This window comes from Aotus nancymaae, unplaced genomic scaffold, assembly GCF_030222135.1.
Source record: "Aotus nancymaae isolate 86718 unplaced genomic scaffold, 86718_ANA_hifiasm-v0.15.2.pri h1tg000033l, whole genome shotgun sequence".
Classification (NCBI taxonomy): Eukaryota; Metazoa; Chordata; class Mammalia; order Primates; family Aotidae; genus Aotus; species Aotus nancymaae.
The window spans coordinates 15,975,802-15,991,083 of record NW_026988447.1 but is presented as its reverse complement, the minus strand read 5'-3'; the positions used below and the strand labels follow the sequence as shown (position 1 = coordinate 15,991,083).

The 15,282-nt window shown below is 38.2% G+C and overlaps 1 protein-coding gene across 3 annotated transcripts in view; it reads left to right on the top strand.

Annotated features, from left to right (window-relative positions):
* Positions 1 to 15,282, top strand: part of FHIP1A (FHF complex subunit HOOK interacting protein 1A) — a 282,110-nt gene that overhangs the window by 158,637 nt on the left and 108,191 nt on the right. For all 3 annotated transcript variants that reach the window (XM_012470035.2, XM_012470037.2, XM_012470036.2), the window contains exon 3: positions 13,324 to 13,550. In XM_012470035.2, the coding sequence (XP_012325458.1) occupies positions 13,446 to 13,550 (105 nt within the window). In that variant the 5' untranslated portion in view covers positions 13,324 to 13,445. The remainder of the gene's footprint in view (positions 1 to 13,323; positions 13,551 to 15,282) is intronic.

Below are 15,282 nucleotides of genomic sequence, written 5' to 3'. Positions count from 1 at the left end.
CAGGTTGCAAAGCTGCACATGTTCACATGAAGGCATTTAAAGCACTGAGTAGGGAACTAATTCTGATTGATAAAACTGTAAATACAGGTATTAGACTAAACAGTCTCACTTGCCAAAGGTACCTACTTTTCCAGAGAACATGACCAAGACAAAAAACTCACATTTCTTTTTTTTTCCAGGAACATTTTTTGAAAAGAACTTCATAAAGTGAGAGGATCTTCTTAGAAAGATTCAGAGCATCTACTTCAAATCTTTCCTTTCAAGTTCTACCCTATAGAAGTTGTCAGATAATTTTTTTCTGTGTTTACCTTAGTCAGCTTTTAGGTTTTGTGGCAGAAATCTTAAACAAGTTGTTTCTTAATAGCTTTCAACAAAATAGTGTTGTGAAAGGATGGTGTATACTATCAAGAGTACGGTGATCAATTGGGTTGCTGGGGAGACTTTCTTCAAGAATGGTCCAATTTTTAGGTTTCAACAAATCACCATATGTGTATAAGAAAATTTTTGTTCCATTGACAATGAGCTGATGTCTCAATACTTGCTGTAAATTTCAAAATATATAATTTTTACATTCTAAATCCTTGTCTGTAGGGGTTTAGTTTCTGCTTTAAATTTTTTTTTTTAATTTAAGTGTTATTGAGGTATAATTGATCTACTTAGTTTCTTTTCTTTTAAATATACATTTTATTGCACTTTAGATTCTGGTGTACATGTGAAGAACATGCAGGATTGTTGCATAGGTACATACATAGCAATGTGGTTTGCTGCCTCCATCCCCATAACCTATATCTGGCATTTCTCCCCATGTTATCCCTCCCCAACTCCCTACCCCCACTGTCCCTCCCCTAGTCCTCCCCCAACAGACATCAGTCTGTGATGCTCCCCTCCCTGTGTCCATGTGTTCTCATTGTTCAACACCCACCTATGAGTGAGAACATGCAGTGTTTGATTTTCTGTTCTTGTGTCAGTTTGCTGAGAGTGATGGTTTCCAGGTTCATCCATGTCCCTACAAAGGACATGAACTCATTGTTTTTTATGGCTGCATACTATTCCATGGTGTATATGTGCCACATTTTCCCTGTCCAGTCTATCATCAACGGGCATTTGGGTTGGTTCCAAGTCTTTGCTATTGTAAACACTGCTGCAGTGAACATGCCTGGGCATGTGGCCTTATAATTGAGTGATTTATATTCCTTTGGATATATACCCAGTAATGGAATTGCTGGGTCAAATGGAATTTCTGTTTCTAGGTCCTTGAGGAATTGCCACACTGTCTTCCACAATGGTTGAACTAATTTACACTCCCACCAACAGTGTAAAAATGTTCCTATTTCTCCATGTCCTCTCCAGCGTCTGTTGTCTCCAGATGTTTTAATGATCGCCATTCTAACTGGTGTGAGATGGTATTTCAATGTGGTTTTGATTTGCATTTCTCTGATGACCAGTGATGATGAGCATTTTTTCATATGTTTGTTGACCTCATATATGTCTTCTTTTGAAAAGTGTCTGTTCATATCCTTTGTCCATTTTTGAATGGGTTTGTTTGTTTTTTTCTTGTAAATCTGTTTTAGTTCTTTGCAAATTCTGGATATAAGTCCTTTGTCAGATGGGTAGATTGCAAAAATTTTTTCCCATTCTGTTGGTTGCCAGTTCACTCTAATGATTGTTTCTTTTGCTGTACAGAAGCTCTGGAGTTTAATTAGATCCCATTTGTCTATTTTGGCTTTTGTTGCCAGTGCTTTTGGTGTTTTAGTCATGAAGTCCTTGCCTATGCTATGTCCTGAATGGTTTTGCCTAGGTTTCTTCTAGGGTTTTTATGGAGTTAGGTCTTATGTTTAAGTCTTTAATCCATCTGAATTAATTTTAGTGTAAGGTGTCAGGAAGGGGTCCAGTTTCTGCTTCCTGCACATGGCTAGCCAGTTTTCCCAACACCATTTATTAAACAGGGGATCCTTTCCCCATTGCTTGTTTTTGTCAGGTTTGTCAAAGATCAGATGGTTGTAGATGTGTTGGCGTTGCCTCCAAGGCCTCTGTTCTGTTCCATTGGTCTATATCTCTGTTTTGGTACCAGTACCATGCTGTTTTGATTACTGTAGCCTTGTAGTATAGTTTGAAGTCAGGTAGCGTGATGCCTCTAGCTTTGTTCTTTTTGCTTAGAATTGACTTGGCTATGCGGGCTCTCTTTTGGTTCCATATGAAGTTTAAGATGGTTTCTTCCAGTTCTGTGAAGAGGGTCATAGGTAGCTTGATGGGGATAGCATTGAATCTATAAATTACTTTGGGAAGTATGACCATTTTCACGATATTCATTCTTCCTAACCACGAGCATGGAATGTTTTTCCATCTGTTTGTGTCCTGTCTTATTTCTTTGAGCAGTGGTTTGTAGTTCTTGAAGATCTGTTACATTCTTTGTTAGTTGTATTCCTAGGTATTTTATTCTCTTTGTAGCCATTGTGAATGACAGTTTATTCTTGATTTGGCTCTCTTTAAGTATATTATTGGTATATAGTAATGCTTGTGATTTTTGCACATTGATTTTGTATCCTGAGACTTTGCTGAAGTTGCTTATCAGGTTAAGGAGATTTTGGGCTGAGATGATGTGGTTTTCTAATTATACAATCATATAGTCTGCAAAGAGAGACAATTTGACTTCCTTCTTTCCTAATTGAATACGCTTTATTTCTTTTTCTTGCCTGATTGCTCTGGCTAGAACTTCCAATACTATATAGAATAAGAGTGGTGAGAGAGGACATCCTTGTCTAGTGCCAGATTTCAAAGGGAATGCTTCTGGTTTTTGCCCATTCAGTATGATATTGGCTGTGGGTTTGTCGTAAATAGCTTTTATTATTTTGAGATACATTCTGTCAACACCTAGTTTATTGAGAGTTTTTAGAATAAAGGGCTGTTGAATTTTGTTGAAGGCCTTCTCTGCATCTATTGAGAAAATCGTGTGGTTTTTGTCTTTAGTTCTGTTTATGTGGTGAATTACGTTTATAGACTTGTGTATGTTGAACCAGCCTTGTATCCCTGGGATGAAGCCTACTTGATCGTGATGGGTAAGCTTTTGATGTGCTGTTGCTATTGGTTTGCCAGTATTTTATTGAAGATTTTTGCATCTATGTTTATCAGGGATATTGGCCTGAAGTTTTCTTTTTTGGTTGAGTCTCTGCTGGGTTTTAGTATCAAGATGTTGGTCTCATAAAATGATTTGGGAAGGATTCCCTCTTTTTGTATTGTTAGGAATAGTTTCAGAAGGAATGGTACCAGCTTCTCTTTGTATGTTTGGTAGAATTTGGGTGTGAACCCATCTGGACCTGGGGTTTTTTTTGGTTGATAGGCTATTAATTGCTTCCTCAACTTCAGCCCTTGTTATTAGTCTATTCAGGGTTTCGACTTCTTCGTAGTTTAGACTTAGGAGGGTGCAAGTGTCCAGGAATTTATCCATTTCTTCCAGGTTTACTGGTTTACATGCATAGAGTTGTTTGTAGTAATCTCTGATAGTGATTTGTATTTCTGTGAAATCTGTGGTGATACCCCCTTTATTGTTTTTTATTGCATCTATTTGATTCTTCTCTTTTTTCTTTTTTATTAATCTGGCTAGTGGTGCGTCCATTTTGTTGATCTTTTCAAAATACCAGCTCCTGGATTTATTAATTTTTTGAAGGGTTTTTTGTGTCTCTTATCTCCTTCAGTTCTCCTCTGATCTTAGTTATTTCTTGTCTTCTGCTAGCTTTTGAGTGTTTTTGATCTTGCTCCTCTAGCTCTTTCCATTTTGATGATCGGGTGTTGATTTTAGATATTTCCTTGCTTCTCATGTTGGCATTTATTGCTAGAAATTTCCCCCAGACACTGACTTAAATGTTTCCCAGAGATTCTGGTATGTTGTGTCTTCGTTCTCGTTGGTTTCGAATAACATTTTTATTTCTGCCTTCATTTCATTGTTTATCCAGTCAACATTCAAGAGCCAGTTGTTCAGTTTCCTTGAAGTTGTGCGGTTCTGAGTGAGTTTCTTAATTCTGAGTTCTAATTTGATTGCACTGTGGTCTGAGAGACTCTTTGTTATAATTTCTGTTCTTTTGCATTTGCAGAGGAGTGATTTACTTCCAATTATGTGGTCAGTTTTAGAGTAGGTGTGATGTGGTGCTGAGAAGAATGTATATTCTGTGGATTTGGGGTGGAGAGTTCTGTAAGTCTATTAGGTTTGCTTGGTCCAGATCTCAGTTCAAGTCCTGGATATCCTTGTGAATTTTCTGTCTCATTGATCTATCTAATATTGACAGTGGAGTGTTAAAGTCTCCCACTATTATTGTGTGGGAGTCTAAGTCTCTTTGTAGATTATTAAGACTTGCTTTATGTATCTGGGTGCTCCTGCATTGGGTGTGTATATATTTAGGATCATTAGTTCTTCTTGTTGCATCGATCCTTTTGCCATTATATAATGCCCTTCTTTGTCTATTTTGATCTTTGTTGGTTTAAAGTCTATTTTATTGGAGACTAAGATTGCAACTCCTTGTTTTTCTTGCTCTCCATTTGCTTGGTCAATCTTCCTCCATCCCTTTATTTTGAGCCTTTGTGTATCCTTGCATGTGAGCTGGGTTTCCTGAATACAGCACAACAATGGGCCTTCAGTTTTTATCCAATTTTCCAGTCTGTGTCTTTTGACTGGGGCATTTAGCCTGTTTACATTTAAAGTTAATATTGTTATGTGTGAATTTGATCCCACCATTTAGATGCTAGTTGGTTGTTTTGCCCATTAGTTGATGCAGTTTCTCCATTGTGCCGATGCTGTTTACCATTTGGTATGTTTTTGAAGTGGCTGGTACTGGTTGTTTCTTTCTGTGTTTAGTGCTTCTTTCAGGATCTCTTGTAAGGCAGGCCTGGTGGTGATGAAATCTCTGAGCATTTCCTTGTTCTTAAAGGATTTTATTTCTCCTTTGCTTCTGAAGCTTAGTTTGGCTGGATATGAAATTCCAGGTTGAAAGTTCTTTTCTTTAAGGATGTTGAATATTGGCCCCCACTCTCTTCTGGCTTATAGGGTTTCTGCCGAGAGATTCACTGTGAGTCTGATGGGCTCCCCTTTGTGGGTAACCTGACCTTTCTCTCTGGCTGCCCTTAGCATTTTTTCCTTCATTTCAACCCTGGTGAATCTGATAATTATGTGCCTTGGGGTTTCTCTTCTTGAGGAATATCTTCCTGGACTTGAATGTTGGCCTCCCTTGCTAGGTTGGGGAAGTTTTCCTGGATAATATCCTAAAGAGTGTTTTCCAGGTTGGATTCATTCTCTCTGTCACATTCAGTTATACCTATCAAAGGTAGATTAGGTCTTTTCACATAATCCCATATTTCTTGGAGGCTTTATTCGTTTCTTTTTACTCTTTTTTCTCTAATCTTGCCTTCTTGTTTTATTTCATTATTTATTTTATTAGAGATTGAGTTGATCCTCAATCTCTAATATCCTTTCTTCTGCATGTTCGATTTGGCTATTGAAACTTGTGTATGCTTCGCAAAGTTCTCGTATTGTGCTTTTCCATCAATTTGTTTATATTCCTCTCTAGGCTGTTTATTCTCATTAGCATTTTGTGAAACCTTTTCTCAAGGTTCTTAGTTTCTTGCATTGGGTTAGAACATGTTCTTTTAGCTCAGAGAAGTTTGTTATTACCCACCTTCTGACGCCTGTTTCTGTCAATTCATCAGACTCATTCTCCATCCAGCCTTGTTCTGTTTCTGGTGAAGAGTTGTGATCCCTTGGAGGAAGAGAGGCATTCTGGTTTTGGGTGCTTTCATCCTTTTTGCACTTGTTTCTAACCATCTTTGTGGATTTATCTTCCTGTGGTCTTTGTAGTTGGTGACTTTCAGATGGGGTCTGTGAGTGAACATCCTTTTTGTTGATGTTTAAGTTATTTCTTTCTGGTTTTTAGTTTTCCTTCTAACAGTCAGACCCCTCTGCTATAGGACTGCTGTAGGTCTACTCCAGACCCTGCTTCCCTGGGGATCGCCTGCAGCCGCTGCAGAGCAGTAAGGATTGCTGCCAGTTTCTTCTTCTGTTATCTCTGTCCCAGGAGGATACCCTCCAGATTTTAGCCTGAGCTCTCCTTTATGAGGTGTCTCTTTGGATATATGGGGGTCAGGCAGCTGCTTGAGGAGATAGTCTGTCTCTTATAGGAGCTCAAGTGCTGAGCTGGGAGCTCTGTTTGTCAATTCAGAACTGCTGGGCAAGTACGTTTAAGTCTGCTGCAGCAGAACTCATAAATGCCTTTGTTTCCCAGGGGCTCTGTCCCGTAAAGGTGGGGCTTTATTTATAAGTTCCTGATGAGCTGCTGACTTTTTTCAGGGATGGCTGCCCAGCGAGAAGGTAACCTAGTCACAGTCTGCCATCAGAGGTGTTGCTGAGCTGCTGCTGTGTAAACTTCCTTGCAGTTTTGTTTATAGAAGTATAGTTAGAACTGTCTCAGTAATGGCGGACTGCCTCGGTAATGGCAGACTGCCTCGGTAATGGCGGACTGCCTCGGTAATGGCAGACTGCCTCGGTAATGGCAGACTGCCTCGGTAATGGCGGATTGCCTCGGTAATGGCGGACTGCCTCAGTAATGGTGGACTGCCTCAGTAATGGTGGACTGCCTGAGTAATAGCAGACTGCCTCAGTAGTGGTGGGCTGCCTCGGTAATGGCGGACGCCCTTACCCCCACAGAGCTGGGCCATCCCGGGTCCAGCTGTGCTTGCTATAAAACTCTCAGTCCAGAGCTTTTCAGATTGCTGGTCTTTGTGGCTGTGGGACCAGCCGAGTCTGATCACCTGGCTCCCTTTTTCAGTTCCCTTTTATTCAGTTGAATAGGTGACTCTGTCTCCCAGGCATTCCAGGCACCGGTTGAAACTGCCCAGATTTGTGTGAGTTTTTGTGTGGAGACCTGCTGCACAGGCTGAAGCAGCTGTGCTGGAGATTCGTGACGCTTTTCCACCCAGGAATATCCTGGTCTATGGGCAGTAAAAATTCGTTTGGAAATGCAGTGATCACTTACCCTCTGTGATTTTGCTGGGAACTGCACTCCAGAGCTGTACCTATTCGGCCATCTTGGATCTTCTCCTATCATGAGTTTTTCACTTGCAGGGAAGTGGCAAGATTCTAGAAGATCTCAAGGGCTGGAAATATTGCTGTGGTCATTCCAGAGAAATCCAATAGTGGTGACGGGGTTCAGTGGCCGCCATAGGCGTAAGGCCTTAGTTTCTTAAATAGCTTTAAAATTAAGTCCCAAACAAATTTCAGACAGGAATTTGAATATTAATTTTAATTTTTCTCTCCACATTTGCTCTGCTCATCAGTCAGTTGCATGGCACTTGGGTATGACATAGTTGGTAGCCTGTTCTTTTGAAATTAAGGTGTAAAACAAGGTAGGATTATTTCATGGCATTATTAAGTTTTGGGCAATCTTGTTACTGTTTTGAAGTATGCATTTTTCAAAGCTGGAAACCATCTGGAATGTATGTATTGAGAGAATGTTCTTTGCACACATTTTGTGTGTTAACTGGTGACCTAGAAGTTGGTCGAATGAAACAAGGTACTGATTTACTGAAATGATGGACGTTGTACATTGAATGAGCTGGAGTTAAACTATGGTAAGTTGAGGGAGGCTTAAGCACAAGGTCCAGAAGAATAGGGGGCTATTAGATGGTGGCTTTATTTTTCACAGTCCAGCATTGCCATGTGATATTGCAGTGAGAGAGGAAAGAAAACTGGGCCAGAAGATTAGAGCTCAGGGAGGATTTAGGTTTAATAGGATTTTATGAGGCTCTAAGAAGAGGTTGTCTGAGGTAGTTTGACCCAAAATGAAACACCCTCCTCAATACTGCTGTTAGTTATAGTTCAGGGCACAGGTTCACCTCTCTTAAGGTGTTCCTGATATTTGATGAGTATTCATCCTTAGATGGAATTTTCCATGATAAGCACATTTACAGTAAAAGACTTTTTATGTATTTAGTAGCAGCCAATTCAGGGCATTCCAAAGTACATTCTCAAACAATGAGTTTTTCTATTGGGAGTTGCTCAGGAAATAAACAAAACCTCAACCATGGAATTATATTTACTGTGGCTAATTCCTGTGATGTGGGTTCCTTAAGTCAAATATGCCTTAGTAGTAAAAAGAATATAGATAGAAACCCATCTGTATCTAGAATTCTTACAAAGAGTTTTGTACAGAGACTGTCATTCTTCTTTAATGATTATCTGATTACACCTCCCCAATTAGTATAACACTTGGGATAATGTACATAAAATAATGACCCAAGCTGTGAGAGACCTAAGAAATCCTACTTTAGTCCTAGCTGTTAACCTTAACGATATTCCAAAAGAAGAGCCCCATTTTTCACTCAAGGTTTCACAGCTGGTTAGAGCTAGAACTAGAGTTTTGGGGCCCTGCCTCCAAGCTCAAAGCTCAGGTTCCCAGGTTGGGACTTTAATGTTTTAGACTTTCAGGCTTGGAGAACTGAGCTAACAACTCTTAGTCATTACCCTTTGTTCCCTACTTTAAATCTACCTAAATTCTCTAGCCATTTCCGCAAACCAACCAGAGTAATATCGGGAGGGACGAAGAAGGAGGGGTAGGAAAGGAGCTGGCCGTGCTTCCCATCAAGTATAAGGTAGTGGTTTTGGTTTGGAAACTCAGTGTGAAAGACTTAGCTTTGCTTCCCTTTTATCTCTAGCACTCTCCTACCTGCGTTCTTGACCTCGCCTTTCTTCTGCTCCTTTTGCTCCATCAAAATTCTTTTTCTTATATCTTCAAATTATCCATGTTCATTGGTTCATTCCCATTAGGCCTGCAAATGTCATCACTTTTCCTTGAATAAAAATGTTCCTTTGGCTCTGTCTCCCCTTAAGGTGGCTATCCCATTTCTTTTCCTTAAAAATTTAAAAGGCTGGGCACAGGGGCTCATGCCTGTAATCCCAGCACTTTGGGAGGCCGAGGTTGGTGGATCATGTGGTCAGGAGATTGAGACCATCCTGGCTAACACGGTGATACCCTGTCTCTATTAAAAATACAAAAAATTAGCTGAGCGTGGTGGCACATGCCTGTAGTCTCAGCTACTTGAGAGCCTGAGGCAGGAGAATCCCTTGAACCTGGGAGTTGGAAGTTGTAGTGAGCCGAGATCGGGCCACTGCACTCCAGCCTGGACGACAGAAAAAGACATATCTCCAAACAAAAAAAAAGAACTAAAAAAAAATTCATTATTAGAGGATATTTATTTAAACAGATGAAATAATTGAAGGATTATATAAGATAATATTTAAGTAAATGCCACAATATTTATAGTTTGAGTTTAGTCTGATAGTGAGAGAAGGATATATAAAAATATAGTTATTGATAGTTCAGGAAAAAGTGTGATTTTGACATATTTTTAGCTTTTCTAATTATTGTAGTTTTCCAAAGAGTCTGCAATTGGGTAAGATTTCTATCTGAGAATGAAGTTTTTACATTGGAAAAAAATGAAGAAATTTTTACATTGGAAAAGAGATGTGATTTAGATGGTTAGAATCTGAACTTTTATGATTATATGGTATATTTTATAATTCTGTAATGTGGAAGCATATGCTTTGCTTTTTTCATAGTCAAATAAAAAATATATACTTTTGAAAAAAACAAATAAAAATAGATATAATTCTTAGGCCAGTTATCCCTAACAATATTTAATAGAATTTTTTTTCCTTATTGATGGAAAGTATTATATTGATTATATTAATGAGATATAAATATGGCCACTTAATAATGTCTACAGTCAGCTCTATCTTTGCAGTGTAGAATTTATACTGAAATATCAAGCTGTTGTATATATATTTTGACAGCTCATCTCTTTCTTGCCCATTCCTCCAACTAAAAAACTCAGGCACACCACACACCCACATGCACCCACTGTTGCAGAGGTCTTTGGACATTTTTTTGTGTTGGTGGTTTGTTTGAAGAAAGGTTAAAAATATCACTCCCTCGCATCTAAATGGTTTGTAGAGCTCTGTCTAAGGCATGAAACTTGAGTCAATGTACATGTATGTATTTATGGGAAGAACAGACTGGATGTATACCGAGAGTGGCAAGGTTTACTCAAAACATTTTCAGCATCATATACCTTAGACTGAAGAGTGCAGAGGAAAAGAAAGGAAAAATGTCTGATGATGTCATATTCATGACAGTCTCACATTTCAGTGACTGCAGCCCTTTTACCTACTTAGAGCTTTTGGCTTTATTCTGTCCTCTGTTCTTCATTTGGGACTTTTAGCTGTGATTTGAGAGTTTAATAAAAAGCTTGGAATGGCTACAAAAAAGGAAAAAAGTAAAGACTGATAGCAGGAAAATGCAGTGTGTTGAACACCTTGGTGGTGCTTGAAGAAATATGTCCTTATATATCTGTCATAAATATGGTTCTCTTTCAGTTTTCTTAATATACTGCCTTGTTGACATGCCAGTGTTTTAATAGTGTAACATGGAATGAGACAGAGAGAGACAGAGAGAGAGAGAAAGAAAGAATGAAAATATCCAACTTTTTGTTCTCTGGGTGTGCTAGGTAGTATTTTCATTTGTAGGATCTTCTGGCATAGTTGTTTCCTTCTCAAACTTAGCTTATTTGACTTGCCTCATTCTTTCTTTCTCTCTCAAGTGTTCTTTATATTGTAGTTTCTGCATTCATGACACATTTTGATTCTTTAGGCATCTGTTTCAAAAGTATGTTCGATATGAATAAACCAAATGAGATGCACTTTTCTTAGAAAAGTGACAAATTCCTTTAGAAAACAGGGCCAGAGATTATACCCCTTAGAAAGGAGAATATAGTTTCCTGGAAAGTGCCTTGGAATAGGAATACAGAGATTTATATTCTCTTTCTATCAAAACTAATTTGTGCTGGGCATGGTGGCTCATGCCTGTAATCCTAGCCCTTTGGAAAGCCAAAGCAGGAGGATTGCTTGAGCCCAGGAGTTCAAAACCAGCCTAGGCAACATAGGGAGACCCTGTCTGTACGAAAAATGAAAAAAAAAAAAAAATGGTCGGGTGTGGTGGCACATGCCTGTAGTCCCAGCTAGTTGAGAGGCTGAGGCAGGAGAATTGCTTGTGCCCAGGAGTTCAAGGCTATGATGCCACCTGCACTTCAGCCTGGGCGACAGATCGAGACCCTATCTCTAAAACAACAACAACAACAACTGACAAACAACAACAACAGGAAACTAGTAAGCTCATGACAGTGGCAATTTATCCTGTGTATACTGTCTTCTTGCCATTTATGAGAAGATTCCATGTAAATTCCTTCTGAAAACTGACTTAAAGCATCTTAGCATATGTTTCTATTTGGATTTAGAAGCAATTGGCATGATGTATGTTTATTTCATACCTTTAAAGAAGAATCTTTGAATTCTGGAGCTGGAAGGAATCTGAGTCTTAGAGTTTTTCAGTCTCTGGAATAACCCAAAACTTTGATTTTCTTCATTATTATCACTATGTAACCTAAATAGAAGGCCTTGACATTTTCACAGAAATGTGTGTAGAATAATGAGGAAGTTGATTCAGAATCTTGTTTTCTCTCTTATCACTTTAAAGAAGGCTGTAAACGTAAATCCTTATAAAGGCTAGTGAGGTAACCTGAATGAGGTGAAAGTTCTGGGAGTAAGATCACAGGGAGTGGTGTCAGGGACTGTGGGGACGGGAGAATGCAGACTCTGCATATGTGGGGTAGCCACTCCTGATTTTTGAAACACCAGATCAACCCCATAGTAGCAAAGGGCCATGATTGGCAGTGAACAATGTCCATTGAAAACAAGTTTGTATTATTTGGAATTTTAGTTTGGGGAATTCAATTTTAATAGTGAAATACAGTTATAGAAGAAACACACAGGCAATTTTCCTTGAGTATGTGATTTGTGTACTTCTTCTAACAGGCCGTCCTTTCTGTATACCTTAATCCTCTTCCATTCTTCTTAAAAAATGTTTCTTTTTTTAAAAAAAGGTTTCTTTTCTCAGAACTATTTTTGGAAGCATTCTGCCTTTATGTCCTAAAAATTCTTTCTAAGACCTTTTCATGATGAATAATTGCCCTCCTATTAACAGAAGTGCTGTTTTAAATATTCCTTAGCTATTTTCCAGTGTTTAATTCTACTCCCCACAAGGAGCTTAACCCCTAAGTCTCCTCTAAAGCCCACTTCCTCCCATCTTACTGTTTGTAGGGAGGAACAGCCAATCGGTGTTCTCCTTGTAACACCCTTCATATTACTCTGTTGAAAATGGCTACCCCTTGTTTTCTTTTGGTCTTACAAGTCTGCAAACTTTTTTTATGGCTTTTATTTTCCAGGGTTCTGGTAATTGTAGTTACTTTTTTCTGAACTCTTCCCAATCTGTACACTAAAAAAAATAATATTTTGAATTATACCCAGTCCTTTTATGGGCTAATCAAACTAGTGAGACAATACCACTGTCTTATTGCTTTTGTCAGTTAGCGCCACACAACTGGATCATATTCACTGTACACTCTATGACCCCAATTTCTTTTTTCCCCTACCTGCTCTCTTGTAGTCAGAATTTCTTCGTATTTTGTCTGTGTTTCATTTTTCATTTGTAAGTGTGCTACCTTGCATTCACATCTAATAAACAATATCTTGTTTTTGATGGATCATTTCTATCTCTGATTTGTCAAGGTTACTTGGAATTCTATTATTTTTCAAAAGAGCTAGAAACTTTAACCTAGTTTATAACCAAAAAATGATTGAGAATCCTTTCATTTTTGGCAGCCATTGATTTAAAAAAAAATATTCAGTCATATTCGACTTAGGAATCTGTGTGCTGTTTTATAATACCACCCCCAAGTTACATTAAGCCATTTATCTGTCTTGCTGCTAACTCATGGCTGTCCTGTTGCTGGGTGTTTTTAAACTCTGCAAACATTGGTTTCATAATAGGTTGAAGCAAAAATAATTGCAGTTTTTGTCATTAACTTCAATGGCAAAAACCGCAGTTACTTTTGGACCAACCTAATAGTTTCTCACTTCATTCTAGAAACTAGATTTGAGCAATTTAGAATAGTAATTTTGGGGGCTGTGGTTGGTTGTAGTGGAGAGAAGAAACCCAATAATTGTTTCATTTATTCATGTAGCTTAGGTAGCATTATTATTTTGTATTTTTAGTAGCAAAGTGAGAGAAAATAGGAGAGCCTTTAGATTGAGTATAATATTTGTTTTGTAGATTTTTTTTTTCTGTGTTGGACTTTGAGAATGTCTATGCTTTGATTTAAATTTAATAGGCAGCATCCTATTTAATTTATGAACATAATAAAATTAATTTTTTGTTATTGCCATTACAGGTTTTGGAAGGTGACAATGAAATGCAAAGAAGTTACATTTCTCGAACTTGAAAGTTAGTGACTGCTTACCAAATTTTATTGAAAATTAAATATGACTTAGAAGCATTGATTTATGAAGGTTTATGATGTCATCGGTTTCGACAGAAAGCAAACTCCAGCAGGCTGTGAGCCTACAGGGAGTTGACCCAGAAACATGCATGATTGTATTTAAAAACCACTGGGCACAGGTAAAGTATGAATTTCACTTTTTTTTTTTTTTTTTTTAACTAGTCTCAGTAGCCCCAGGGGCCTCCATCACACTGAATCAGGGTTTCCTACCTCTGTGATAGGTAACTAGATTTCTAGAAACATAGGGAGGGAAACTCTTTCAGATAGGAAGAAAAGTAACTTTTTCTTCTTGCTTTCCTAGAACAGGTATCTGGTCAAAACCCGTCGTTTTCACAAAAGCAGTTAGGGTACATGCCTGTTCCTTGGATATTTTTAGAAGAACAGCAGTTGTTCCTTAAAGTGACTTTTATATTGCTTTGCAATATACTTGACCATAATTACATCCTCTCTCTTGCTCTCTTCCCTGCTGATTTCCATCTAGTTCTTAAGCTCTAATAATACTAAAATACACATTTATTAAACATTTACCAAGTACTCTGTTGAGTACTTCAAATGCCTTATATCATTTAATCTTCTCCACAAAACTGTAAGATAGCTAGTGTTAGCTTCCTCATTTTACAGATGAGGAAATAGAAAATTACCAAGGTTAAATAACTTGCTTAAGGTTATACAACTAGTAAGTTACTCAGCCATTACTTAGGCTTCGGTCCCTTGACTCCAAAACCCATGTGTTTGACCTCTGTGCTCTACTGTTTTGGGGCTTTTGGTCTTTGTGTAATTTAATGAAAAGTGCCTGACTATACCTGAATATAGGTCTTCATTACAAAGTGATTATAGAAATTTTTTTGATTACTACTTTGACTTCTCTGATCTGCTGGGTGGATAATTAAGGGTTGAATGTTCAGAAAATTTACTAGCCCGCCCCTTTCCTTAGGGAGTTTACAAGTAGTAAAATAAATAAAATTGGCATTCTTTACTACTTGCCCAACATTGCAGTCCCCAGGTGAGCTGGTAAGTGGCTATCTATGTGACAGATTTTTAATGAATACCCAGTTCCTTCCTGTGGCCGGAAATAGCACGTGGGTTAAAGCACTGACCACGTAAATCACAACAATTATAGGGGACACAATTTAGATCAAAAATGAACAAAATCAATTCTGCTTCTGAGCCGTTTATATTTTGTAGCTTTTTGTTACTATCCAGTATGAACCTTAGACGATTTTTTTGTGCATTCTCTGACTTTTTACTGTTAGAATTTTAATGGATTTGCTATGGACCTTAGGGCACATATGCTTTATTTAGTTAAGGGAAGAAAGTAATTTTGGAGTTTTCCAGATAATCTGAGTAATAACCTTTGGCTTTGCACTTTTATAAATATTTTAAAGCAGTGGCTCCAAAGTGAGTTGGTAAATCCTAAGGAATGAGCCCAGTAGTCCATTGGGTATAGGAAGAATATTTTAGAATGTCTGTTTCTGTCTTTACCTTTTACAAATTTCTGTTTTGTGTTTAAAATGTACATTATATATTTGTATATTAGTACATGTATGATTACTAATTATTTGTGCTCATTTAAAAAATCCATTAGTACATAATCTCACACACACACACACACACACACACACACACACACACACACACACACATATTTGAGACAGTCTTGCTCTGTTGCCCAGGCTGGAGTGCAATGGCATGATCTCAGCTCACTGCAACCTCCACCTCCCAGGTTCAAGCAATTCTCCTGCCTCAGCCTCCCGAGTAGCTGGGATTACAGGCATCTGCCATCATGCCTGGCTGATTTAGGCATTTTTAGTAGAGATAGGGTTTCACCATGTTAGCCAGGCTGGTCTCAAA